At 37.7% G+C, this 27,674-nt stretch overlaps 1 protein-coding gene and 1 long non-coding RNA gene across 7 annotated transcripts in view; one reads left to right on the top strand and one right to left on the bottom strand.

Annotated features, from left to right (window-relative positions):
• Nucleotides 1–299: 299 nt before the first annotated feature.
• KDM5A (lysine demethylase 5A) overlaps nucleotides 300–27,674 on the bottom strand; it is a 97,502-nt gene continuing 70,127 nt past the window's right edge. The window contains exons 23-29 of one of the 3 annotated variants that reach the window (XR_002743743.2): nucleotides 23,239–23,790; nucleotides 22,279–22,422; nucleotides 15,068–15,227; nucleotides 13,963–14,183; nucleotides 11,027–11,437; nucleotides 9,971–10,173; nucleotides 4,765–4,793 (exon numbers count right to left, since the gene is read on the bottom strand). Coding sequence is in view for 2 of the 3 variants with exons in the window: in XM_006933402.5 (XP_006933464.2) it covers nucleotides 4,037–4,243; nucleotides 11,027–11,437; nucleotides 13,963–14,183; nucleotides 15,068–15,227; nucleotides 22,279–22,422; nucleotides 23,239–23,790 (1,695 nt within the window). In the remaining variant the exon portion in view is untranslated. Of the gene's footprint in view, nucleotides 4,244–4,764; nucleotides 4,794–9,805; nucleotides 10,174–11,026; nucleotides 11,438–13,962; nucleotides 14,184–15,067; nucleotides 15,228–22,278; nucleotides 22,423–23,238; nucleotides 23,791–27,674 lie in introns of those variants that run through there. The other 2 variants (XM_006933402.5, XM_045061230.1) reach the window with 2 other exon arrangements.
• Nucleotides 3,284–22,339, top strand: LOC111561311. 4 transcript variants are annotated; one of them, XR_002743744.2, is made up of 4 exons: nucleotides 3,284–3,421; nucleotides 6,087–6,192; nucleotides 15,034–15,134; nucleotides 22,199–22,339. It is a non-coding gene; the product is annotated as an uncharacterized LOC111561311 (long non-coding RNA). The 4 variants fall into 4 exon arrangements; XR_006600476.1 differs by lacking the exon at nucleotides 6,087–6,192; XR_006600474.1 differs by lacking the exons at nucleotides 15,034–15,134; nucleotides 22,199–22,339 and adding an exon at nucleotides 11,535–11,949.

Raw genomic sequence — 27,674 nt, 5'->3', positions numbered from 1 at the left:
AGCTGGATACATCTACACCCGTCACATCTTTTCCCAGTGCACATCAGCCATTGCATAGTGGTGAGTGGATTATGATCCAGGCCAAGAGAAGACTGCAATTCCAAAATAGATTTACATCCAATTGTTTCCTTCTCATGCTGTAAATATCATTCGGCACATCCATATCCAAAGAAGTAATGATATGCTTTAATTTAAAAAGGGGGGGCAGGAGTTTCAAAAGGTGAAAGACAAATCAATTGCCTGCTTTTTAAAATTTATACTTAACAGACCTACTGCAAAAGCAACTTTCTACACATATATGAAGCTAGTTCCGTATGTAAACCTTTATTGAACCTGGTTATATGTGGGACTTTAACAGCTTAATTTTCCACAATTTACAATTTTTAAATCCCACTCCAAATTGTCACTTTCTCCTTTAAAAAGGATATAGTCTCATCCTTTGAAAGAAAGGCTTTCTCAGTTTTTCCTTTCATCCTACTTTAAGTTCTGGCTCATATTCATACAAATGTACTACAGAATTAAAATACTGACAAGCAGGGAGTTTCTTTTATGTGCACTCAACTGCATCCAGAATGTTAAAATTAAGAAAAACAAATAAACAGACATTTCTTGGACACCAAAGACAAAAGCAGAGAAGAACAGAAGTGAAGCACAGGTAAAAACTGTTCTAATCTTACAGGTCTGCTAGCTTTGCTAGGATTTTGATTATTAAAGTACATAGTAGACAATCACAGATTTAATGCTTATCTTTTCAATTATTCAAAGTATGACATACAGTAATTTGTAATTTTATTGAGGCACAAATTTGAATCATGCAGTGCAAAGGTGGTCTGCAGCAACTTAGGAAGGGAGTGTAACATCTAACTCTCAACATGGCTTTGTTGCAATAACTATCAGGAACTAAAATAGACATTTGTGGGAAAAAAATGTCCCCTCTTCTGCCAATAAGAAAGCTAACTACTACTAATGCTATAGTTGCATTTGTAAACTTGGGAATTTGCATAGTTCCACTGACCTACCCCTTTGAGAATATTAAAGACTTATGTAGCATTTTTTTAATTTTTCTTTCTATAACCTTCCCCAACATAGTTATAATGAAGATAGTAAGAAATATCTTTGAAAGAACTATCACAGAATTAGTTAAAACACCAATGGTGAAAATTTGCAACTCTGAAAAGTAAAGGAACATTTTAAATCAAATTTTAATATAAAATGTTACAACAATGAAGAATAGAGTAAGTTGTAAATAGGTAATTTCCTCTAACTGAAAACAATATTTTATATTAGAACACCAGCATGTCTTTAAATAGATGAATCTTAGTTCATTAATTCCAAACTTATAGACTTGTATATGTTCGTTTTTCTCTCTCTTTTTTAAACTAATGTCTCTCATCTGTTCTTCTCAGCCTTTGGTCAAGAGTCAGACCAAATCCTCTGTGACTTTCAAATAAATACAGAAAATCCCACCAAATCAACTGAATGATATATTTAAGTTTCAAAACAGAAGATAAACAGGGGGCTACTCATAGTTGAAGACTGTCTTGCATTTTTCTCTCAGATCTCCAGCTGGTAAATACTGTATTAAGGACATAAATTATTTCCTCAACAGCCACCTGCATCCACCCACCATACTCCAAGAAACAGAGCACCAACTTAACTATCTTTCTCAGCATCCTCATGCCCTTCCACTGATGGCTGAGTAAAGTTAATGGGTGACTAGGAAGAAAAGATAAGCTATTTTTAAATGTTTTCCACCAAGGCAGCCATCACTTAAAACTGCATTCAATTTTTAACCCAAAAGTATTTGAAGATCTTTGCAGAGAAGACGAAAGGCAAAAAATATTGTGCTTTCTTTTATAACATCAACCAGATAAAATTCTTAGGTAATAATATCTTTATAGACTGGCAAAATTAAAATTTATGAAATTGGTTAAAAGTTACCTTGTAATATCCCTTGAAATCTTAAATCATATACACACTTGAGATCATGCAGAGTGACGCTTATGACCCTTGTAACAGGTCAAAACACTAAAAATGTTATGCAATATTAAGGGAAGACTAAAAATTAGGTAGTTTGAACCACAGAGAAAGCATTTACAGAAACTGGGTTTTACAGGAAAAGTTTTTGTTTTTTTTTTTTTGTTTTGTTTTGTTTTTTTTTTAGCAAGATGCCTTTTGAGTTAAATCTCATACCCACTCAAACTGTAACTGGACAGTACATTTCACTTCTAGTTACTAGAAGACATTTCTTTAAAAGAGACTGGGGCAAAAAGGGAAAAGGAGATTATAAGCTGTTCTCTAGGCCCACCCTGCTCCCCCCTTTTAAAAAGAAAACTGATAAATTAAGCCAAACCACAGATTTTTAAACAAAATAAAGGGACACGGCATAGTGAAGACAAAACACTATTTTTAGTTTTTTGGGGTTCTTTGTCCTTTAAAAAAAATTAGTCCCCTTCTAATAAAAGTTTCCATACAGCTTACCTAACACCTTAACAATAGAGAACACAACAGGAGGGAAGAGGGCACAGCACCATAGTTTCAAACATTCACATACAAAAACAAAACAAACCAGCCATCACAGAAATAGTAAGACCAAGTTTCCCAATAGACAGGGACAAGTTCCAACAACACAAAGGAAATACAATGATCTATGAACAAAAACAAGATGGAAGATGTGGTCAGGCTAGGATGGAGAAGGAAGTGCTAACTCCTTGTACTACAAGGAAGGAATGGGGTTTCTTTATTAAAAAGCAAAAAGAGAAAGCAAGCCCCCAAATGGATTTTTGATGCTGAAAACTCTGTCATATGCTGCTGGTAACAGTAAATATATATATTTATATATCCATATATGTATATTAAAAAAGGAAAAATAATCTATTTATAGAACAGTCAGTAGTCAGAGACATTTAGAAAAAAGTAAAAACAAGTCCTTTTTTCTTTTTTTAAAAATGGATTTACTAAAACAACTTTATCACCCGGAGGTGCTACAACCCCATATCCTCTGATGAAGCCAGGGTGTTATTCAACAGCATCTGCTGTGGGCCAGTATCAGAAATTGCCAGTGTTGGAAGCAGCAGACATCGGGGTCAGGGCTGCAAGGCAAAAAGCTGTTATTTGCTGGTCTTGCTCATGGCCATGCCTGAAGCCTGGTGGTCTGGTATACTTGTAAATGAAGGTTTCCCCGAAAAGCATGCATCACTGGGTCTCAGTAAAACATTCTGACTTGTCTTCTTTTCTTTTGCAGGAGCCTGGATCCATGTACCTGCTCGTCTCTAAAATGCAGACCCAAGACAGCAAGACTTCTCAAAGCCAAAAAAAAAAAAAAGGCTCCTTGCCTTGAAATAAGAAAAGCTCTTCTTCCCAGAATCCAATCTAGTCAGACTTCTGAACTAGATGACATACTCCTCCTTAGGAAGATAAGGTGATCTGCCTCTCATTTGGGGTTTTCTTCTTGGTACAAACACACACAAGTAGCTGGGGTCTAGACTGTGCTACTATCCCATGACTACTAACAGGAGTAACTTTGGCCCTGTTGCTCCCATGGCTATATCCGTAGGGCATTACATGCCAGGTAACAGTGGAAGGAGAGTGGTACTCTCACTCCTGTCCAACTGTCCTAAGGAGAGCCAAGTAGTCAGCACCTCCAGACAGTACTGCCTCTAGGTTGTAAACCTCTAACTAGTATCAACTGGCCATAAGCCACATCCTACATGCCCTGCTAACATACCAATGTATTAATGCCAACCAGCCACTCTAGAGCTCAATCAAATGTCTGGCTGTAAAGTAACATACCGTACTCAGAGGAGACATAAACTGAAATACTGGCTGCTGTACCAAAGACACCCTCTGCATAGATGTGTTGAAGAGAATGTAGGTCACACAGTCCATGCAAAGAGGAAGTCCGCTAAGAGGACTTTCTCTGAAGGCCATTTGTCTTTGGAAGCAACATTCTGAGTGGATCTAAACCACTCTACTTGATGACTAAGGTCTCAATGTGGTCCATTTCCCCCCATGTCCCAAACTAACCCAGCAACTGCTAACTGGTCTCCTTAAGATCCTCCATTGGTAGTTTGTAGCTCATTATGAAGGAAGGAGGTGGTGCTTGACCTGGGCTATCTGGCCCTTGCTTCTTTGCACAGTTTATACAGATGTAATCTTCATTTTCAGCCATTTCTGGAGATACACCCACACAAACTTGATGAAACCACTCATCACAGCCACCATCACATTGTACCCAGTCTACCTGTAGGAGACAAGATTGAGGAATGTTTAGGTTACATAAACATTAAGCCTAGAAAAAAAAAAGCAAACCAAAGAGCTTTCTTGGCTTAAATGATAGCAAATAACTGGGATGTCCAGAGACAGACAATGACTTTTTATGGGGTTACTTTTTAAAGAAAGAAGCTGGGAAGTTAATATCCCCAAATTATATTTTACCACAGTATGTCCACAAAATTAGGCCTCTTAGGTACTCCATTACCTCATAAATACCCAGGGATCCTTTTGAGGCAGAAACATGTTTGAGAAAAACTTGACAAAAAAGGAACTTCTAATAGAGCAGCCAAGTAGTTTTAGCTAATATTAACAATTTCTAGACGCTAAGACAATGCAATTATCAATCAAGAAAGGAAGAATACAACAATGTGAAGGCAATCCTGTGTATTAGCTTTATTTCAAAGAGATAAGCCAAAGTACTAAGAGCATTAAATACCTTTTTAGAAAAGCAGTCACATAGGCCACTTTTAAAACTAATATTTTTTATTCTTCTCTTCTTCCGTTACAAATACAACTCCCTATAAAAAGTTAGCAAATATCAGAGGTCAAATCTTACAAATTAACCAATTAAAACAGTCAAAGTCACAGGTCAATAGATCACTCCAGGGTTTAAAATTCAAGTCTGTATAACTGATAGGTCAGTGGCAGATGCCAGGCAAACTTTGACCCTTCAGAGGATATTGTAATCATAGAAGGCTAGAAAGAGACTGTAGTTTGGTGACTTTATTAAGCCTTGGGCCTGGAGTTAACAATAAGATGATTTGGGTTTTTGTATCTGGAGGGTGAATGTGGTAGTTTTTATAACTGATGTCATGGCAGATGAGAACCTTTAAGATTAAAAGAGCTACTCTTCCTCTCCCCAGTACAAAGTGGATCATCTCACTGGCAACTTACAAAGCCACTTACAATGAGCTTTGCCAGTTTTCAGAGCAAAGTAAGGAGTATGAAGGGATCAAAGAGGTACCTCAGTGAAGTTTATGAGAAAAGAACAGAGGAGAAGGTTTGGGCTAGGTAAATGAGTTTCAGGGAAAGTGAGTAGTTTCTAAATTAGTTTCTGAGTACTCAAAGAGTTATCAAAATGATGATGCTCATGTTAGTGGTTTTAGGGTTGTAATAAAGCATGGGAAAAATCACTTGTCAAAAGAATCTTTCTGCTTCCATTGTTCCTATTCTAGAGTTCTAGTTATTAGGAGACAGTGCTGTGTACAGTAAAGATTACTGAATTCAGTCACAAGTTCTGAATTCTGATGTGTACAATTTGAGGCAAAGAATTTAATCTCAGTAAGGCTCAATTTCCTCATCTGTAAAATGGAGATAATATTCTGTTTACAGGATTATTTAGATGATTAAATGAAATAATGCATGGCAAAACAGCTAGCTCACCGTGTGGCATCTTTCAAGATCACAATTTCATGCCTCTACTCATTATACTATCTTACACAAGATCCATTTTGCACTTTGAAATAACTGCCTGTAGCACTGCTTCTCAAAAACGTGTAGACCACTTACATAGAATTGCCTGTTGTGTTCATTAAAAGTACGGCTGAGACCCATCCCAAACCCAAACCTACAGACTCAGAATATCTTGGGGGTACAAACCAGAGCTTAGATTTTCAGTCAGATTCTAGGTAACTTTTATATTTTCTAAATTTGATCATTCCTAGTACTTTGTGATACTGCTTGCTGGTAAATTCAGAGCAATTTAACAATTCCTTCCTAAAACAAATTCTGTTTTTGTTCTGTAATTATTTATGTAATATTTAGTTTCTGAAGTCAGTGCAGTAAAGAAAATTGAACTGTTCCTATTGCAGCAAACTACTATATGAAAGACAAAAGAGGGAGATAAATGACTTCTTTGCAACAAACTAAACATATAGGTACTATAGCAATGAAGATTTACAAAGTGCTAATGTGATGGTAAGTAACTTGGGGTTAAGTGTTTTGGCTATTTGGCACTGGTAACGAGAACTGGGAAGATGATCTGTGTTTCTTTGGGCTGCCCAAATTGGAGATATTACCCTGTTTATGATGCCACCCTGAACCAGTAGATAACTCTAGTCCTACTTTCAACCTTCTTAATCTAGTCCAGTCCCCATTCATGCTAACCCATAGGATAAGAAAGTTCCCAATTTATCAGTATATCCTTCCAAGAAAAAGTGGCCCTATCTTTTTAAAAATCTAATTCTGCACTGCATTCCAGGTTTCCCCAAATTAAATCTATCAGTCTCAAGTAAGGATGAGAACACATTCTCTTTTGTGATTTTGGCTAGAGGTCCACTCCTAGAGCCTAGCTCTCCCACCATTCCAAAACAGTATAAAACTTTTTTTGAGACATTTATCAGTACACAGATTGTATCTCAGCCTACAGGTTATATATCAATTTACCCTAATAATCTAGCAGGGAAAAAACAATCCTTCCCTTACTAGTATCTTTTTGTCATGTTCATGTACTAATAACAATCCAATTCCAGTGCTACTTCTGTTTGAAAAGACCCATAGGGTCATAAAGCAAACCAAAGTTTGGAATTTCAACTGAATTAACTGAAGATTTGACACAGAGGCAACAGATTGTGTACTAGGCTGAAAACTCAAGAACACAGAACTTGGTTATCTGCACATTAGGCTCTAATAGTCACTTCCCCTTTCATTGGTTTTAAGAGATTTACTTATCAAATCACAAAAATAATTAAAAAACTTCACAGCTGTGAGTTGTTCAAATATTAACTGATAAAAGATTTGAAAGTATAGTACAAATACATTACCAGTTGGATTGGGGGAAATTTTTAAAGAGAAATACATTAAATACAGGAAATAATGTTAATTTAGTATTTCCTGTGTTGCTATACGGTTTCATATTTACACTTAAAAATATTTACCATATTTCATTTTGTTCACTTCACAGGGCATTATTACTGCACTGGGAAAAAAGAAAGCCTGGTGATTTAGTGGTAGTCTTAGCTTAGTTACCCGACCAAGCTTTTGTTATTTTGGCATTCAATCTCTACTGCACCAAGGTTCCCTGCAAAAACCAGATTCGAAAATTAAAACAATTCACTTAATGAAGTGCAAGAGAACAATGTTCAGAATCCTTGTGTATATTTTTTTGATGCTCTTAACATTAAGTGGCCAGCTCTCTTAGCCCAAGATTGATGTGTTTCCCAAGATAGGAATTTCAACGCTAAAACCGGAAAGTCCAGGCAAACTGGGACAGTTCGTTACCCAATCTCCACATTACCACTTGTTGAGGGTAATCCAACCTTTGATTATCTGTGCTTTTAAAAAGAGATATGAACTAATAATGGAAATGCAAATACTTTGGCTGAGATAGCACCCTATGAAAATCTTTTAATACATCAGAGTGGCTGACAAAGAGTAAAAGTGAGACATAGGTTTATCAACTTCATCTCTATTTAACCATCCAAAACTTATGGAAATAGTAATGGGTAAGGAAAAGGCCCACAGGAAAAAGGTAAAAAAAGGTAAGGGAAAAATGTCTGTTTTCATAAGATGATTAAATATTTATTCTAATACAGAAAAAAAAGGTTACTTAAATGTTAGTTTAAAGAATGTGCTCCTTTTCAAGTTAACTTCTTTTACTTTTGGTATCAGGAAGACTGAATGAAAGTGGCAGACTTCAGGGAGAAGAAGATTCCGAACCTTAAAACTAATTTTTTGAAAATAGTTATTTTTTTTCATTATTTTTAAAATTAATTACACCTTGAAATTAATTTGATAATGGTGGAAAAGAGACTTTTTTTTTAAACCCTTTCCCATTATTCTGGTAATATTTTTCTTTTCTCTTTCTAAAACATCTTGAAATTGAAGCTAGGTATGTTTAGGTAGCCCTTCAAAGTTTTCTCAATCTGCACATTGTGGGGGAAAAGTAATAGTAATTATTGGTTAGAAATATGGTAAATGTACATTTACCTAAATATGAACGAACCCTAGAAGTTATTTTTTGCTTCATGATATTTAAAGAACACAGACTTCTCTAAAAACATTCTTCTTTTTTAACCATCATTTTATGCCATGCATTAATTTGGTTTTCTTAGAAAAATACTATACTTCAAATGGAGAAAGTTGTAAAATTCTTTACAAAGCAGTTGAAGAAATACACCTCTTATTTAGTAAAACTAGTTTCAAGAACAAACTTGGAGAACCATAAATATTGCAAAACAGCAATGATGAGCAAAATGTTTACAATCTGAAATAATTTCTGTTTAAAATTAAACACATTAGGGGCACCTGGGTGGTTCAGTCAGTTAAGCATCTGACTTTGGCTCAGTCCATGAGTTAGAGCCCTGCAATTGGGCCCAGTGCTGATGCCTCAGAGCCTGAAGCCTGCTTCAGATTCTCTGTCTCCCTCTCTCTCTACCCCTCCCTTGCTCGTGCTCTCTCTCTCTCTCAAAAATAAACATATAAAAAATTTTATTAAAAAATGTATTTAAAAAGTTAAAAAAAAACACACTATAAAAATGCAACATTTAGGGGTGCCTGGGTGACCCAGTCAGTTATGTGTCCAACTTTGGCTCAGGTCATGATCTCCCTGTTCATGAGTTCGAGCCCTACATCGGGCTCTCTGCTGTCAACACAAAGCCTGCTTTGGATCCTCTGTCTCCCTCTCTCTCGGGCCGTACCTCCCCGCCCCCACCCCTCTCTCAAAAAAAAAAAAAAAAAATTAAAAAAAATTACAACATTTACTGTTTCTTTTATGTAAACTAATGACAGGTTAAGACACATCTTCCTCACCTTTGTATGTGTTTTAACAGTTTGAAATAGACATTTTCTCTGAATGTGCAGCTAAATCTCCCTCAGTTCTATTAAGACAACTTTCCAGATTAAAAAAAAAAAAATACCTTTAACATTAGGAGCAAATCTCAGGGCTAACTTAAAAATAACCATTACATCTTAACATTTATACTGCATTTTGGTTAACAAGTGTTTTCATATAAATGATCTCCTCTTAATTCTCATAACCCTGAGAGTAAGCAGGGCATGTGTTAAATTATTTAACAATTTTATAGCAGATGATAAAAAAAACTGCTTATAACGTTTATATGCTACAGGAAGATAATGGATGACCTGAGCCATATTTACGATGCTTAGCAGAAGAGGGGAAAGATTATTAGGTGGAAAGGTGAAAAAACAGAAAGCAAAAAGTTTGTGATGGATATAAACATTGTAGGAATGATGATAGGAAAGCTTAAAAAAGAAACACCATCTTGCTGCCAGTCCTGAAACTGCCATAAAATTAGTTTAAAAAAGGGAGAAGGTTCTGCCAACATGAGCTGTCAATAGTTCTTCAGTACCCAAAGAAAAAGTTAACCTTTCATCAGCTTCTTTAATAAACAAATTCGGATGAGAAGAAATTCAAAATGAAAGAAAAATAATATACACACATATATAATGTAACTACTAAAATGTTTTTAAATGTTCATAAAATAGAAACATTTATATAATAAAGATACAAAAGTGAACAGGTTTTATGACATAATATAAAATAAGCCATATAGGAAAAAAGACTAGAAGGAAACACAGTAAAATATTTGTAGATATTGTCCTTGGAAGGTTAGACTATGGGATATGTGTCTTACCATATATATATATTCATTTTCTAAAAATGAGTGGAAAACATTTAATAAGTGTAATTTAAATATAAGTGTCATTCAGTTTTGGAATGTGCTTTTGTACTTACATCTTAATTATTGGTGGGGTGGGGGATATTAGTGGAGAAAACCTGGTCTGGGAGCCAGGAAACCACGGTTCTACGTTTGGCTTTGCACTAATTAGCTCTATGACTTTGGTCACATCATTTATCTTCACTGAGTCCTGGTTTCATCATTTGTAAAATGAAGAGCCTGGACAAGGTGACCTCTTCAAGCTCTAACAAGAATCTGACTGAGGAGGGAAGTAAGGGAATAATGGTGCAGTTATATTCTCTGTTCATATATTCAAATTGAAGAGGTATTACAATTTTAAGTACCAAGTGGTATAATAAACATTATCAAATAAAAACTATGAATTTACTAATAATCTTGATGGGAACCATAACAGATGCCTCCAGTCATTGAATGAACTGGGATTTTTCATAAAGTCCATCCATCTTACTCAGAAGTTCATAACATCAATATTACTTAAAGAATGGCCATGACATAATTAATATACTGAAACTTTTAAAATAATACCTTTAAAGATCTTAATTATTTCTTCACAAGGTATTTGAAAAACTCTTACTCCATTTAGAAGAATGCACACAGGCCTGAGTGTTGGTAAGACACAGACCAAACGGGAAGATTTAACCCCTTAGTTTAGGTCTTTAGAACAAATCTTAATGCAATTTTCCAGAGCTCTTAAAATACTGGCCCAGAATGTTTTCAGGCCACTGTGACTAACCGACAAGGTATTTAGTTCTCTGAGTCACCCTACAGGGAAGGCAAAAGACTATACCAAAACTGCTATGCCAGCTGCACATGAAATGCACTGCTACCCAGGGTTATCACATAGCTTCTCTCTGCTCTCGTCTCTTTATGTTCACTAAGTACCTGATTTTTAAAGCACAATATCTCTTCTATTAAGCACACTGACCTAATAGCCTCATAATTCACAACAGTTTATAGAAACTGTAGAAAACATATTAAGTTGGAAGCCCAAATTCTAGAATCAAAACCAGATTCTCATTTCATCAAACTTCTGTCTGGAGACTGCTGCTCCTTGTCCTCTCTCCCACGTGACCGTATAGTTAAGAGCTCACCTTGTCCTTGCAGGGCCTCTGGCAGTTCTGTGCTGCACACACAGCATTTTCGTCATCAGACTCTTCCGCTCCTGACCAGTCGTACTTTGAGGGGATGTCCAGCACTTTTTTCTCTCTCTTCTTCTCAGTAGTCTCTTTCACAAGGTCAACTTTGGCTGCAGCAGCCTTCTCCTTCTTCTTCTTTCTCTCTTCTTCTTTTGCCAGTTTCTTGGCCAGTTTATTCAGCTCCTTTGATTTTTCTGCACTTAGTTTTAATTTCTTCTTTTTAGGTTTATCCATTTTCTTTAACTCCTTGGACTTCTGTTTTCCTTCTCCAAAAAGCTGTTCTACTTTTTCTAGCTTCCGTTTCCGTTTCTTCTCTGAAGAGTCTTTTCCTTTTATTTTTAATGGCTTCTCTTCCATGCTGTCATCCTTCATCAATATAAAATTAGAAACAATTTTAAAGCAAGACATTTATTTTATTTTAAATAATAATCTTTCTTACTATTTTTTCATTCATTTTAAGTAGGCTCCACTTCTGGCACGAAGCCCAACGTGGAGCTTGAAATCACAACCCCAAGATCAAGACATCAGCTGAGATCAAGAGTAGGCCACTTAACTGACTGAGCCACCCAGGTACCTGTAAAGCAAGACATTTATAAAGTTTTATTCTCTTATATGAAGTATCTTGAGTAGACAACCTTAACAAAAACAAAAACAACAGAAACAGAAAGTAGAACAGAGGTTACCGGGAGCTGAGGAGAGAGGGAAATGGTATTTATTGTTTAACGTGTACAGAAGTTCTGTTTGGGATGATTATGGAAATTGACAGTGGCAACAGTTGCAGAACACTGTAAATGCAATTAACACAACTGAACTGTATACTTAGAAGGATTAAAATGGTAAATTTTATGTTGTGTACATTATATATAATAAATGTTCTAAAGATATTTAAAAGACATTTTAAGAAAGCAAATATAGGGGCACCTGGGTGGCTCAGTCAGTTAAGCGTCTGACTTCAGCTCAGGTCATGATCTCACAGTTTGTGAGTTCGAGCCCCGCGTCAGGCTCTGTGCTGACAGCTCAAAGCCTAGAACCTGCTTCGGATTGTGTCTCTCTCTGCCCCTCCCCCTTTCACGCTCTGTCTCTGTCTCTCAAAAATAAATAAATGTTAAAAAAGAAAAAGAAAAAAAAAAAAGAAAGAAAGCACCTGGGTGGCTCAGTCGGTTAAGCTTCCAACTTCAGCTCAGGTCATGATTTTATGGGTTCATGAGTTTGAGCCCCACATCAGGCTCTCTGCTGTCAGCGCAGAGCCCACTTCGGATACTCTGTTCACCCGCCTCTCTCTCTGCCCCTCCCCCACTTGCACAAACACATGCACATACTCTCTCTCAAAAATAAACATTAAAAAACGAGAAATCAAATGTTAATATTCAATGAAAATAATGGCAAGCCTATATAAAACATCTGACTTTAGATTACTAGGGAAAAAAGATCGTTGTTAGCATATATTAGTATAGTGTGTAGCACCTCTGTTTAACTGAGATAAAACATACACATAAAGCTAAAAGCACTAAATGTACACTGAATTATGTAACAAGTTTTTTGGTCTTCATTTACTACTACTACAGTTCTTTACTAACTCACAATTAATAAATTCCTGAAGGCCAAGAAGTTATCAAAATGGTTGCCAAAACATAAAACTATATCCATGATCTCATTACAAAAGATACGTAGTAACTTTAGCAAGGACTAGAACAAAAAACTCTTATTTTTTTTTAATTTTCTAATATTTTTCTGATTTCTATTATATGCCAATGTAATAAACATTAAAAATTTTAACAGTAAAAGTATGTCTAGCAACAGGAAGTACAAGGAGAAGGTAAAGAAAGAAATACTGAAAAACATTAAGCTTGATAGTTACTTAAGAAACACCACTTGAGAACTCATTTTGTGACATATCTGAAACTGGAAAATCTTTGACAGGAACCTAAGAAACCGCAGAATGCAGAACACTGCATTATAAATGTCTGAAGTCTATCACATCTTGCACTATAAATATACCCTCTCAATACTTTGTGTTTCCTTATGTGTAAAATAAAGAGGATCAGATGAGATAATGGATGAGAAGTAAACCCTTTGTATTTTGGAAAACACTATCTAAATGAGACTACCTTTGATCTGAATTCCAAACCAAAAACTATCATATGCTATGTATATCTGTATCAATTGTCAGTGACATCGTACCATTCCATTACATGGAAATAAGTAATGGAAAAGAATAATGAAAAGAACATTAGAAGTCCAGTGCCAGAGCTGGAATCCAGGTCTCTTTGTTTTTACTAAATGTGTGATCTAAGCAAGTTTCTACCTCTCTGACCCTTAATTTCTTCATGTATAGAATGGGCTCAATACTTGCCCATCTATCCTTTCCTCTCCCCTTCAGGATTATGGTGAGGATCAAATGAGATCACAGATAGAAAAACATCATATAAACTGCAACCTGCTATGAGGTATTAATATATGAACATGGACTCTCTTGCCTACCCCAGTCTGCTTCTATTTAACCTTTCCCTTTTATTCTCCCCTCCTCCCCTATTTAACCCTTCCCGTGCTTCTTTTTTCAACCACTATATTTTCTTCTGCCTTCTCTTTTGGGCCTTTCAACAGTGGGAGTCTGGGATAAGGAAGTTGTTCCTTCCTTAGAAGAACTGGTAGTTTTCAGTGCCCTCTTTTCTTTTTAGCAGAAATGGTATTTACTTTTCCCCCCCCAGATATCATATAAAATCTTAATAAAGAAAACCAAAAAGCAGAACTACATTTGGCTTAATGGAAAAAAAGTAGGATAGCCACAGTACTACCCACTCAGCCATCCCCATCCTGGCATTTGTGGTACCTCCAAAGAACCAAGGCATTCTAAAAATGTTAAAGCCATGGTTTAAGCTTTAAATTCTTGCCTCCATGATATGCAGGAATCTGTCTTCAGAGGGTGGGTGTGTGGCCTGCAAAATCCGCCAAATGTGTTGAGTCTCATCCAGAGATACTTCTAGGAGATCCCCAACCATCATAAGTTCTTCCAGCTGGGCTTTAGCGCCGGGTGACAACTCCAACACTGGAGGTTCCAAACTCCGGGGCACCAAAGGGCTCTTCCGAGGTTGTTTCCTGGGGGTACTAGAACCTTTCCAATAAAACAAAAGACAAAGCAAAAAAATGAAAACTATCAACAAACTGTAATGTTTCCGAAGTAAATATTTAGGGGAATGGTTCCTCCTCCTCTAATACTTTAGACATCTGAATTCACTGCATCCATATTAAAGTTAGAATAAAATCTTCAAAAAATACAAAACAAAAAAGATCTCGAATTCTAATGCCCACTCTCAAAAATTAGCTAAGAATAAAAATCTGGAACCTTACTGATTCTTTACTCTGTGACTGAAGTGGAAAGGGAATGTGAAAGAATCTCTTAATCCATTCTCTCTCTGTTTTAGAGGGGACCAAAAGATGAGTAAGCACATGAGCTGCCCTATATAAATAAGGTGCTATCCTCCTAATAAACCAACGATAATATGCTGTTCCATAAAATCCTAAACGAAGAAACACCCTTTACTTCCCAGACGTGTGACCTAATGATATATTTTCAATGGGGGAAAGGAAAGTGGACATACAAGAGCAATTATCTACCAAAGAAAGGAAGAACTTTCTAACAAAGCTTTCCAAAACAAGAATGAATACTCTTAAAAAGCAACAAGTTCCTCAACAACTGGTAATGAACAAATAGAGGCCTATTAGAGATTTTACATTAATGAAAGATGGAACTAGAGAGCCTCTAAAGTTCTTCTTATTAGGACTCAATAATTCAGTGCAAGTTTTTTCAGGTTACCACCCAGTAACATAAAATGCAAACAGGGTGTAGCTTTTCCTAACCAAAATTGCATTTTCAGGTTTTACTAGCATTTCATGGCTAGGATATACATTTAAGAGAGATTCACAGTCTTGATTAATACAATTTTTTTTCTCACTGGTTTCAGGCCTATCTTCTCCACATTGCTTTAAAGGTAATACCTTGAGAACAACTCTTAGAAGCAGAAGAATAAGCATGTTCTGCACAGAACGAAGGTGCTGTCCACATGTGAGTGACCACCTCTTCAGACTTAATGGGAATTTCTTCATCACAAAAAAGATTGGGTTCTAGACTACTGGAGGACTTCACACTGGCTGTGTCCTGAGGAAGAAACAAAGAGGGGTATTCAGAATTAGAACCACTTAACTTACCCTGTGACAAAGATCTAAATGCAGGCTTTGTAATATACTAAAAATACAATTGTAAAATTAGATACATAGTATTAAATAGGACAGAAAATGCCCACTGGGAGGAAAAACAGTAATGATTACAGTTTCAAGCCAAAAGGGAATGAGTAAAGCTCAAAAATAATCCACAGAGATAATAAACCTCAAGAAAATTACTATTAGGGGAGCCTGGGTGGCTCAATCAGGTAAGTATCCAACTTCGGCTCAGGTCATGATCTCACAGTTCATGGGTTCAATCCCACGTTGGGCCCTGTGCTGACAGCTCAGAGCCTGGAGCCTGCTTCGAATTCTGTTTCTCCCTCTCTCTCTGCCCCTCCCCTGCTCGTGCTCCATGTCTCTCTCTCAAACATAAAAAAAAAAAAAAAAAAAAAAAAAAAAAAGGTACTATTAAATAATCTACCTTCTACAGTCTACAACTCATAAAAACTCCTATACCAAGTTAGACAATCTTGACATTTAAAATGGACTTAGGAGGGGAAGAAAGGTTTAGACATGGTGTCTTAAGGACACAAATCATTTAATCCAGGAGGCACCTGGGTGGCTCAGTCAGGGGTCCAACTTGATTTCGGCTCAGGCCATGATCTCATGGTTTGTGGGATCGAGCCTCGCATTGACTTATAGCATGGAGCCTGCTTGGGATTCTCTCTCTTGCTCTCTCTCTCTGCCCCTCCCCTGCTGGTGATCACTCACGTACTCTCTCTCTCTCTCTCTCTCTCTCTCTCTCTCTCAAAATAAATAAATAAACTTAAAAAAACATTTAATCCTCTCTAAAGGTTTTCAAACCTAGAAGCTTATCAATTGCTCTTACAACAAAAAGCCTCACTGACAACATTCAAATTATATACTTCTGACAACTCTAGTTGGTTCTCAGATTCCCCTGTAGTTTGTTTCCAGAAGCTCACATGTACAGCTTTAATGAACAATCAGGAAGACAGAAATCACAGGTATTTCAGCAAGGATAATTTAATAAAGTGAACTGGTTAGATGTACATTAAAGGCTGAAAAGGCAAAATGGAAACACCAAGCTAACACCAAGAGAGAGTTGCCAACCCTAGAGCTTGAGGTAACAAAGCTCAGAGAAGGAGCCCTGTGGAGTTGGGACCCATACCTCTGAGAAGGAAGTGCTGGCCAGTTAGTTCTGCTATCTCTAATGGAACATGATGTGGTTGGTTTCAGGGATGTGAAAAAAAACAACCACAAATTGGAACCAGTTCCCGATGCCAGAGTAAAAAAAGAAGGGGAAAAAAAGCATGCAATTCAGATGACACAAATGGAGGCTAAAACAGGGGAAAGATCATGTCCCTTCTTACTGTCCAGGCCTTTTAATATTCTCTAATGTCCTCTTATTGGCAGAAGGAAGGCAGTAGGCAGAAAACAAATGTGTAGAGCAGGAGTTGGCTGGCATATTGCAACCCAGTTGGCAGCTCACTTTTTGTATGGAGTAAGAACTAAGAATAGTCTATATTTTTAAAGAGTTGTGGGGGGAAAAAAAGAATATGCAATAAAGACCACATGTGGCTTACAAAGCCTAAAATATTTACTAAGCTTTATGTGTTATTTATCTAGTTGCATATTAATGTGTGTTAATATATACACATTACAGAAAAAGTTTAGCAACCCCTAGTGTAGAGTCCCATCCCCAGCATCACAAAGCAGAGTACAGAAGAGTGAGTTAGGAGATGAGAGACCACAGGGGTGCCTGGGGGGCTCAGTCTGTTAAGCATCCGACTCTTGATTTCAACTCAGGTCATGATCTCATAGGTTCGTGGGTTCGAGCTCCACACTGGGCTCTGTGCTGACAGTGCAGACCCTGCTTGGGATTCTCTCTCTTCCTCTCTCTCGGCCCCTCCTTCTCTCTCTCAAAATAAATAAATAAATTTAAAAACAAAAAGGAGATGAGAGACCACAGCTTAAAGACTAGCACAACACCTGCCTGATTCCCTTTGTACAGTGGACAAGAGGAAGATCATGAGACTATCCTTAATTAAATAGGACACTTAAAAGGTTTTATAAGAGAATTCTAAAAGACAATGTCATTCACTGAGAATTTAGGAATAGCAGTTTACAGTCATCTTCCCTATTCAAAAATTCAATTTCTAAAAACCATCAGATGAAAGAATACTTTAGTGCACCCCTGCTTTAGTTCCCAGATGCTTCTTCTCACTGACTAGAATTGTCTTTCCTGACTTTGATTCTACTCATTTCATTATAACTCATACACGGAACTTTCTGTTAAGATTTCAAAATGGAAAGGACAGTGATCAGAAAATAATGATGGAGGGGCACCTGGGTGGCTCAGTCAGTTAGGCATCTGACTTCGGCTCAGGTCATGATATTGCGGTTCATGAGTTTGAGCCCACATCAGGCTCTGTGCTGATGGCTTGGAGCCTGGAGCCTGCTTCTGATTCTGTGTCTCCCTCTCTCTCTGCCCCTCCCCCACTCATGGTCTATCTGTGTGTGTGTCTCTCTCAAAAACTAAACACTAAAACAATGTTTTTAATTTAAAAAAAAAAAGAAAAAGAAAACAATGATGGAAAATAATTATAGCTAAAAAGAGGTTTTTAAAAAAATTACTTCCCCAAGGTGATGCATGAAATGTGAATATGTACAATACTGACTTAGGTAAGATAAAGACACATTGTTAGCCCTCGAACAATCACTGAAAACAAACAAAAAGAGGTGTAAGGCAAGAAGTCAATAATGAAAATGAAACGAAACATTAAATTTTTTTTAATTAACCCAAAGAAGGCATGAAAAGTGGAACACAGGAACAAAAACAAGAGATTAATAAAAAATCAGCAAGATGATCAACTTAAACACAATCATGTCAACAACTATGTTAAATGAAAAATGGACTAAAAAAAAAAGAAAAAGAGACTAAACACTACCAATGAAAAGACAGAGATTGTAATATTACTTTAAAAACAAAACACAAAAAACAAGACTTAACTCTGTATTTTATGAATGCATATATATGTAGAATTACAGTCCAGAAAGGACCCTCTATATATATGCTATCTACAAGAAACATATTTTAAATACAAAAAAATTGAGTCTTTCCACCAAAGCTCAAGCCATCCAAGGATTAAAAAGGAGCACCTGCGTGGCTCAGTCGGTTAAGCGTCCAACTACAGCTCAGGTTACAATCTCGCGGTTTGTGAGTTCGAGCCCTACATTGCACTCTGTGCTGACAGCTCAGAGCCTGGAGCCTGCTTTGGATTGTGTTCCCTCTCTCTCTGCCCCTTCCCCACTCACGGTGTCTCTCTCTTTCTCAAAAATAAATAGATAAACGTAAAAAAAAAAAAGGTGGGGGGGCGCCTGGGTGGCGCAGTCGGTTAAGCGTCCGACTTCAGCCAGGTCACGATCTCGCGGTCCGTGAGTTCGAGCCCCGCGTCGGGCTCTGGGCTGATGGCTCAGAGCCTGGAGCCTGTTTCCAATTCTGTGTCTCCCTCTCTCTCTGCCCCTCCCCCGTTCATGCTCTGTCTCTCTCTGTCCCAAAGATAAATAAACATTGAAAAAAAAAAAAATTAAAAAAAAAAGGTGGGGGCGCCTGGGTGGCTCAGTCGGTTAGGCGCCCCACTTCAGCTCAGGTCATGATCTCATGGTTTGTGGGTTCGAGCTCCACGTCGGGCTCTGTGCTGACAGCTCAAAGCCTGGAGCCTGTTTCAGATTCTATGTCTCCCTCTCTCTCTGCCTCTCCCCTGTTCATGTGCTATCTCTGTCTCAAAAATAAATAAACATTAAAAAAATTATTTAAAAAAAAGGGGAGAGTTAGAAAAGAGGGGCACTTGGGTGGCTCAGTCAGTTAAGCATCCAACTCTTGATTTCGCCTCAGGTCATGATCTCACAGTCATGAGATCGAGCCCATGTCGGGTTCTGTGCTGATAGCACTGAGCCTGCTTGGGATTCTCTCTACCACCTCCCATGCTTGCGTACTCTCTCTTAAAGTAAATAAACTTAAGGGGAAAAAAAAAAAAGGAATTAATCACGTGAATATGCAAAGGTTATGCCAGACACAAACACAAAAGATCCATGACAAATTTTGCTTCATTAAATATATATTTTCCTAAGTAATGATTTTCTTAAATTGCTACTCAGTGATTCAGTGGTGATTACAGGATATTACATGCAAATGAAGTAATCCAATAATGCAAAGCACAAATTAGATGCTATGATAACTAAGATCAAATGACTGATGTTAGTTTTCTTTTTTTTTTTTTTTAACGTTTATTTATTTTTGGGACAGAGAGAGAGAGAGCATGAACGGGGGAGGGGCAGAGAGAGAGGGAGACACAGAATCGGAAGCAGGCTCCAGGCTCTGAGCCATCAGCCCAGAGCCTGACGCAGGGCTCGAACTCACGGACTGCAAGATCATGACGTGAGCTGAAGTCGGACGCTTAACCGACTGAGCCACCCAGGCGCCCCGATTTTAGTTTTCTATGTAATTACCTACTCTTCTTCCTCAACTAGTAAGAGGCTCTCCCTCAAGCAAAGATACTAAATTTAAATTATTTTAAAGATGAATTCATAGTCACAAATCACCAAGCTAATTGTAAATAAATTGGCAAATAAAAATTTAATTACACAGGAAGTGTTTGTTCCATGAGAAAATACTCAAGAGTTTAATTTTTTTTTAATGCAGAGATACCTACATCAAGGTGAATGTGACCTTGAAAATTACCCCAAATCTTGCCACCTACCATTCTTCTATTTTTCTACATTGTCAAATATATCGCCAACACTATAAATTCATGATTCATATTGTAAGTCTTCCCTACCAAAGAAGAGCCCATAAGCTAACACCACTGTAGAAATTTTGCAAAAAAGACTAGTCTGTACAACCATATCAAACTGCAGGTTTGATCCCTAGCCTTAAAATCATCTAATACTTTTGATGTTTTGTTTTCATAGGTTACCAATCTGCTTCCAAACAAAGTCTACCCCATTCAGCAATTCTAGAGCACTGGTTGATACTTAATGTGCTAGAAAGATAACAACCCAGTTATCAAAGGCCTCCAAGCTATGGTAAACTGGCAATTCTAGTACTAACTTCTTTGTGGCATGGGCCACATTCCCTTTCATCTGCTCCTAGTCAACCTATACAACTTCATAAGCAAAGAATGTCATTAACTTCAGAGTAACGAGGTGCTCAGAACCTTAACAAGCTAATTCAAGTTTCAACTTTGCTCGTCTTTAATTCCTAAAACTAAAAATTCTCTCATTAAAACGTCCCCAAGATGCATTTTTATCTTGAGAAAAATATTTTCCAACAGATCATTTATAAGCATCTATGATGGATAGTTTTAATTTTATATCCTATGATTTTTTTTTAATTTTCTTTTAATGTTTTTATTTATTTTTGAGAGAGAGAGAGATAGAGAGAAACAGAGCATGAGCAGAGGAGGGTCAAAGAGTGGGAGACACAGAACCCAAAGCAGGATCCAGGCTCCGAGCTGTCAGCACAGAGCCCGCCACAGGGCTCGAACTCACAAGCTGTGAGATCGTGACCTGAGCTGAAGTCAGATGCTTAACCGACTGAGCCACCTAGGTGCCCCTATCCTATGACTTTAAAGTTGATGATATTAATGCTCTAAGAATGAAGTGACCTACCTGATTTACACACTGAAAGGACAAACAAAAGATAGCTATGGCGTAGGGGGGAAAAAAGGCACCCTCACCTTTTCACACATCAGAGTATGAACTCCCTGGTTACAGACATAAATTCTAAACAGTTCAACAAGGCTAATATAAAACAGATCAATGGGTTAACTGTAACCTGGCAGAGTTTCTGCCTAGATCATGATGTTATTACTTGGTAAAAGACAAAGGACTTGGGCCTGACACAAAATAGTAAAAATCCAACACACAACAAACTTGCCAAAACCAGTGTGGTGTCATTATCAAAATAATCACACTGAGGGCAAATAATTTATTCTAGCTGCAGCTGTGACTCTGCAAATCTGAACCATGGGCCTAAGTATAACTCATCTTTAAATAGGACATTTTGGGGCGCCTGGGTGACTTGGTCGGTTAAGCGTCTGACTTCGGCTCAGGTCATGATCTCACGGTCTGTGAGTTCGAGCCCCGTGTCAGGCTCTGTCCTCACAGCTCAGAGCCTGGAGCCTGTTTCAGATTCTGTGTCTCCCTCTCTCTCTGCTCCTCCCCTGTTCATGCTCTGTCTCTGTCTCAAAAATAAATAAACGTCAGGGGCGCCTGGGTGGCTCAGTCGGTTAAGCGTCCGACTTCGGCTCAGGTCACGATCTCATGGTTCATGAGTTCAAGCCCCGCATCAGGCTCTGTGCTGACGGCTCAGAGCCTGGAGCCTGTTTCAGATTCTATGTCTCCCTCTCTCTCTGACCCTCCCCCGTTCATGCTCTGTCTCTCTGTCTCAAAAATAAGTAAACGTTAAAAAAAATTTTTTTTTTAATATTTAAAAAAGATAAATAAATAAACGTCAAAAAAATTTAAAAAAAAATAGGACATTTTATCTAGAATCACCAGATGAGAGATCAGAGCAAAAAGACTCAAAGCACAGTTAGAATGGGATTCTTAAAACATAACTACACAGACTTTAACAACCCAAAGGGAACGAAATACTGAAATAAACCATAAAAGCTTTTAGTAATCTATATGTATAATGTTTCTAGTCCTTCTAAGCCATAAGGAGTTATAAGGTGAGGAAAATACAGATCTTTCAAAAATTCCATCCTTAAAAAAAAAAAAAAAAAAAACTGTTTCCAAAAATAGAAGAAAGAGAAAGGGAAAGAAAGAAAAAGAAAAGAGAAAGAAAATTATTTCATCAACCTGTATTTTTGAGGGCTTTGAAAAAATGGTAACACCATAAATCCAGTATAAATAGATGACTACTTTCTCTTCCACTTTCAGGGGAAACATCAGTGTTCAACAACTTTTTTTAACAAGCCCAGTGATCGGGTATGCACTCAGAGAGCCTGTCCATTAGTTACCTTCATGTCATAGCCATAGGTCTCCCGAATGTCTTCATCAGAATCTGTTTCTTCATCATCATAGTCCATTGTTTGTCGAGGAGAAGAAGATACACTGCTCACCACCCGGTTAAAAGCAGACTGCTGGAAACTAGGTAGGTGTCCCTAAACAACAAAAAATTCCAAGATGAACAGAGCAACATACTAAATAAACATTGGTAATTAATATGCACCAAAATGTAGGGCTCCTGGGTGGTTTAGTTGGTTAAGTGTCTCTTAGTTCCAGCCTCAGGTCATGATTTCACAGTTTGTGGGACTGAGCCCTGCATCAGGCTCCGGGCTGACAGGGCAAAATCTGCTTAGGATTCTCTATCTCCTCTCTACCCATCCCCTGCTTGCTCACTCTCTCTCTCAAAATAAATAAATAAACGTTAATGGGGCGCCTGGGTAGGCCAGTTGGTTAAGAATCCGACTTCAGCTCAGATCACGATCTCATGATTTCTGAATTGAAGCCCTGCACCAGGTTCCATAGTGACAGCTCAGAGCCTAGAACCTGCTTCAGATTCTGTGTCTCTCTCCCTGCCCCTCCCCTGGCTCACCTCTGTCTCTCTCTCTCTCAAAAATAAACATTTAAAAAATAATAAATTAAAAATAAAATAAAAAATTAAAAAATATCAACAAAATGTAATGAACTTGCTAAGTGGTCAATAAAGTTCAACAGTTAGTACAGATTAAATTATTTGGTTATGATGCCAAGGTCCATCTCAATGATATTTCCAGGTACTAGTTCACTAAAATTACCTAGATATATATCTGAAGAAAATTCTACAGTTATATATAGAAAGGTGTTATTGATAACATGGCTACTGGCAACTTACTGTTATTTTCCTCATCAGCCAGTAACATATACTTGATTTACTATTTATACAGTGACAAATATAATCCCATGAAATAAAAAAAGAAAGTAAATCCTAAACTTGCCTGTAAGTCTGGATTGGCAGCTGCTTTCTGGAGTTCTGCACTGATGATCTTTTCAGTTTTTTCTCGAGCTGCCTGTTCCACCATACGCTGGCTCAACACGGACAGTTTGGCTAGGGCAGAGGACAGTTCATCTGTGGCTAGAGCCTGCCGTGCTCTATCTTGCCAACTCATAGCACGTTCTGTCAAACACTGCAGGGCCTCTCCTTCTGGCAAACGTACAGGTAACTTCTGAAGGGATACCAGGAGTGATAGAATAGTCTCTAGCCTTGGCCTTCGAGACCGCATACAAAGAGGGCAAAGGAATTTTACTTCTTTAGCCTGCCAGCTAGATCCTTTTTTTTGGGAACCTGATTTAGGAAGGGGAACACAGCTGTTATGGAACCAGTCTTTGCAGAGCTCACACTGTAGCATAAACCCACTGGCTGTCTTGCGACAAATACAAAATTTTACTTCTTCTATGCGGTCCACCATTGTCATCTTGGCTAGGTTGGCTGCTCTGAGGGAATGCATGGCTTCGATCTCTTTTTGCTCCCGTTCTTTGAAAACCGCCACCTGTATACAACGAACATTTAATTAAAAGGAGTCATGGCAAAATACTCCAAAAATGACAAATCCTCAAAGCTGAGGGATCATCTCCACATTGTGCCCTCACTGTAACAAACCACTGTCCTTTAAAAAAAAAAAAAAAAAAAATCAGTTGTCAATCATTTCCCATAATTTGGGTACATTCTTCATTTGTGAAATGAGCAGAGTGCTACCATATTTGACAGTGTATATCAGTAGAGTACTTTGAATTTTTCTATAGGGTGCAATAGGAAAGATAATATGCCCCGGAGTCAGGCAACGTGGGCATGAAGCCTGGCTCTTGGACATCTAGACTAATGATCTGGGCACAACTTTTATGAATCTCAGTTTTCTGAAAAATGAAGAATACCAACCAATCTCGTTTTGTTGTTTTGAGGATTAAGTAAGATAATACATGAAAGTGCCTAATTTGGTATCTTGCACAAGGTAAGTAGTCAATAAATATTCCTTCCCTGGGGGATTTCTATACAAATCAACTTTTCTTTCTTTCTAAACAGCTTCTCCAACTCATGTAGAAGTAGAATAACAAAGCGTGATGACCAATTATAACAAGATTTTATGTAACTCACTTTTAAAAAGTAAGTAAAAGCAAACAAAATTTAATTATCATGAACACTGTCAGTACATTTTCTTTTTTAAACTATGGTAGTTTTGAAAAAATTCTTTTTTATTTATTTATTATTATTTTTTTTAACGTTTATTTATTTTTGAGACAGAGAGAGACACAGCATGAACGGGGGAGGGGCAGAGAGAGAGGGAGACACAGAATCGGAAGCAGGCTCCAGGCTCTGAGCCATCAGTCCAGAGCCTGACGCGGGGCTCGAACTCGCGGACCGCAAGATCGTGACCTGAGCTGAAGTCTGACGCTTAACCGACTGAGCCACCCAGGCGCCCAGAAACAATTCTGAAATAATTTCCAGTCCTACCAATCTGGCAGGACGGACTTGTTAGGCAAATTTGCTAATAAATCATTTCCACTGGCCTCAAACCAAGATCATTTGTAGGCGGAAACAGCCATATCAAGTGACTTAATGTATGTAATTCCCTGCTGTTACGTATTGCCCAAACTCATTTTTTATTTCTCTTTACAACCTCAGGCTCCTAGTCATCTTCACACTTTCCTCCTCCTCTCCAAAAAATCTATCATTCTTGGGGTGTCTGGGTGGCTCAGTAGGTTAAGCATATGACTTCCGCACAGGTCATGATCTCAGTTCTTGAGTTTGAGCCCTGCTTCAGGTAAGCTCGAGCCCTACTTCGGGTGAGCACAAGCCCCACTTTGAGTGAGCCCCACTTCTCTCTCCCTCTCCCTTTCTTTCGACCCCTTGTGGGATTCTCTCTCTCTCCTTCTCTCTCTGCTCTTCTCTTACTTGTACCCCCCTCTCAAAAAACAAAAACAAAAACACCCATCATTCTAATTAGCTACAAATATTTTCAGCGCTCACTATACTATGAATGCTACAAAGAGAAGGGAGATATTTTAAATAGTAGCTGGAATCATTAAATGGATAAAGGGACACCTGGGTGGCACAGTCTGTTAAGCGTCTGATGCTTAATCTCAGCTCAAGTCATGATCTCACTGTTTGTGGGTTCAAGCCCCACATCGGGCTCTGCACTGATGTTGCAGAGCGTGCTTGGGATTCTGTCTCTCCTTCTCTCTGACCCTCTCCCGTTTGTGCATGTGCTCTCTCTCTCTCTCAAAATAAATGAACTTAAAAAAATTAAATAGATACAATTCCTTTTAAAAGCACAGTACTAAATGCTATTAAACTCTAACCCAGTAATCCTATTCCTAAGAGTCAAGTATAGGAAAGTAATCTGAAAAAAGGAAAAGGCTTTACAAAGAAGTTCACTTTATATTATCCATAATAGTAAATACTTAAAACAATCAAAATATTTGATGTATCAGAGAACTGTTCAGCAAATCATGGACAATTTGAAGGAATATTAGACAACTATTGAAACAATAATAACGAACAGAGATATGGAAAAGACAATTTTAGGGAGGGAGCAAAATGATAAACTTTGATTACAAATACAAAAAATGATCCCAGAATGCAAGCTATATTACAAAGCTGTAATCATCAAGACAGTATGGTACTGGCCCAAGAACAGACACTCAGATCAACGGAACAGAACAGAGAACCCACAAATGGACCTACAAACATATGGCCAACTAATCTTTGACAAAGAAGGAAAGAATATTCAATGGAGTAAAGACAGTCTCTTCAGCAAGTGGTGCTGGGAAAACTGGACAGCGACATGCAGAAAAACGAACCTGGACCACTTTCTTATACCATACACAAAAATAAACTCAAAATGGATGAAAGACCTAAATGCAAGACAGAAAGCCATCAAAATCCTAGAGGAGAAAGCAGACGAAAACCTCTTTGACCTTGGCCAAAGCAACTTCTTACTCAATACGTCTCTGGAGACAAGGGGAAAAAAAGTAAAAATGAACTATTGGGACCTCATCAAAATAAAAAGCTTCTGGGGTGCCTAGGTGGCTCAGTTGGTTAAGCGTCTGACTTCGGCTCAGGTCATGATCTTGCAGTTTGTGGGTTCAAGCCCCGTGTCCGGCTCTATGATGATGGCTTGGAGCCTGGAGCCTGCTTCAGATTCTGTGTCTCTCTCTGTCTCTGACCCGTCCCCTGCTCATGCTCTGTATGTATCTCTCTCTCTCTCTCTCAAAAATAAATAAACATTAAAAATAATTTTTTAATAAAAAAATAAAAATAAAAAAGAGCTTCTGCACAGCGAAGGAAACAATCAGCAAAACTAAAAGGCAACCAAGGGAATAGAAGATATTTGCAAATGACACATCAGATAAAGGGTTAGTAGCCAAAATCTATGAAGAACTTATCAAACTCAACACCCAAAAAGCAAATAGTCCAATGAAGAAATGGGCAAAAGACATGAATAGACACTTCTCCACTTCTCCAAAGACATACAAATGGCCATCCGACACATGAAAAAATGCTCAACATCACTCATCATCAGGGAAATACAAATCAAAACCACAATGAGATACCACCTCACACCTATCAGAATGGCTAAAATTAACAACTCAGGCAACATGTTGGTGAGGATGCAGAGAGAGGCTCTCTTTTGTGCTGCTGGTGGAAAGGCAAACTGTGCAGCCACTCTGGGAAACAGTATGGAGGTTCCTCAAAAATTAAAAATAGAACTACCCTACGACCCAGCAATTGCACTACTAGGTATTTATCCAAGGGACACAGGTGTGCTGTTTCAAAGGGGAACATGCACCCCAATGTTTATAGCAGCACTATCAACAATAGCCAAAGTATGGAAAGAGCCCAAATGTCCATCGATGGATGAATGGATAAAGAAGATGTGGTATATATGTATGTAATGTAGTATTACTCGGCAATCAAAAAGAATGAAATCTTGCCATTTGCAACTTCATGGATAGAACTAGAGGGTATCACGCTAAGTGAAATTAGTCAGAGAAAGACAAATATCATAGGACTTCACTCATTATGAGGACTTTAAGATACAAAACAGATGAACATAAGGGAAGGGAAGCAAAAATAATATAAAAACGGGGGGTGGGGGGCACAAAAACGTAAGAGACTCTTAAATATGGAGAACAAACAGAGGGTTACTGGAGGAATGGTGGGAGGGGAGATGGGCTAAATGGGTAAGGGGAATTAAGGAATCTACACTTGAAATCACTGTTGCACTATATGCTAACTACTAATTTGAAAGTAAATTAAAAAAAATAAATAAAAACTTAAAAAATAAAAAATAAATATAAAAAATGAAATACATATATATATATATAAAGCCAAAGATAATGTTTACAAAACAAAAATAGTTAAGAACATAAAACC

The sequence above is a fragment of the Felis catus genome, chromosome B4 (genome assembly GCF_018350175.1).
Source record: "Felis catus isolate Fca126 chromosome B4, F.catus_Fca126_mat1.0, whole genome shotgun sequence".
NCBI classification, from domain to species: Eukaryota; Metazoa; Chordata; class Mammalia; order Carnivora; family Felidae; genus Felis; species Felis catus.
Note: the sequence above shows the minus strand (reverse complement) of the source record. Positions and strands in the feature narration are given on the sequence as shown.